Source organism: Seriola lalandi, unplaced genomic scaffold (genome assembly GCF_002814215.2).
Source record: "Seriola lalandi dorsalis isolate HSWRI2012SDOR001 ecotype SW California unplaced genomic scaffold, Sedor1 jcf7180002053849, whole genome shotgun sequence".
NCBI classification, from domain to species: Eukaryota; Metazoa; Chordata; class Actinopteri; order Carangiformes; family Carangidae; genus Seriola; species Seriola lalandi.
Window position 1 is genome coordinate 4,288 of NW_019524402.1, and position 1,064 is coordinate 5,351.

The following is a 1,064-nucleotide window of genomic DNA, read 5'->3' on the forward strand; positions in this document are numbered from 1 at the left end:
CCAAACATCTCTGTGATGGAGCCCGTCTCAATCCCACCTGCAGGGGAAGCAGGAAATCAAATGAACATAGTTTTGCTGCCGTCTGTAATTACCGTGTTCACCCAGCACAACCTGGGTCTAATGAACATCTCAAAACAGGACTTTGGGATAGTGGTTGGCCCGGTATGTGCCAGATGGTGTTGTTCCACAAATTCAGCATTGACAGTCAGGGTGAACGTCACGATAGACAGACAGACCTTGTAGTAGTTTGTCGAGCTCCTTGGAGCCGGTGGAGATCTGGATGATTTCTGCTCTCCTCTGGTGGAACTCAGTGGCTGTGGTGAAGCCCATAGGCACCAGTTTGGCTGCTTCAGTCTGGCAAGGAAGAAATAATAAAACAAACAAAAAAAAATTAGAATAATATAATAAACTGCAGCAGGAGGTGCTTTAAGAAATTACATGCAACAAGTGCTTCACATGAAAAGACATATGAACACATGAACATGAAAACATGGTTAAAACCTTAAAGATGGAATAATAATAAAATAACAGAAAAAATTAAACAAATAAATAATTAAAATAAGTTAAAAATGGATTACAAAGAATATATCACATCAGTAAGTGTTGGAATAATTGTATATATTTATCTCATATTTGATAATACATAACCATCTATCCTGCCTTGCTGTTTAGATCATATATGTAGTCAGTCTGTACCTTGCTCTTAACATGACCAAGTATCTTGCTTTATTGCTTTGACCATGAAGTTAGTATGTGTCTTATCTTTAACATGCTTTATTGCCCTATGAGTTGTTTAACAGGATGCAGGTGGTGGAGAGGACCACAGGCTGGCACCATCACTGCACAGAACACACTGGGATCAGTCTGTTCTACTTCTATACCATGAAATAAACATTTATACCATGTATCACAATCACCCCCATATCATATTCACACATCATATTCATTCATTATGTTCATTGATTATATTCACTCATTGTATTATGTTATCCTTTGTATTACTTTGTATTACCTTTGACATCCTTTATGTTACACTTGGTATGACCTTCAGGCCTTTAAGATAA

At 37.6% G+C, this 1,064-nt stretch overlaps 1 protein-coding gene across 1 annotated transcript in view; it reads right to left on the reverse strand.

Moving 5' to 3' along the window:
- The window catches only part of LOC111651913 (DNA repair protein RAD51 homolog B-like), a gene marked incomplete at its 3' end in the record, with an annotated part of 3,010 nt that overhangs the window by 735 nt on the left and 1,211 nt on the right, over nucleotides 1–1,064 (reverse strand). Inside the window, exons 2-3 of the mRNA XM_023401982.2 lie at nucleotides 237–354; nucleotides 7–37 (exon numbers count right to left, since the gene is read on the reverse strand). Of these exons, the coding sequence (XP_023257750.1) occupies nucleotides 7–37; nucleotides 237–354 (149 nt within the window). The remainder of the gene's footprint in view (nucleotides 1–6; nucleotides 38–236; nucleotides 355–1,064) is intronic.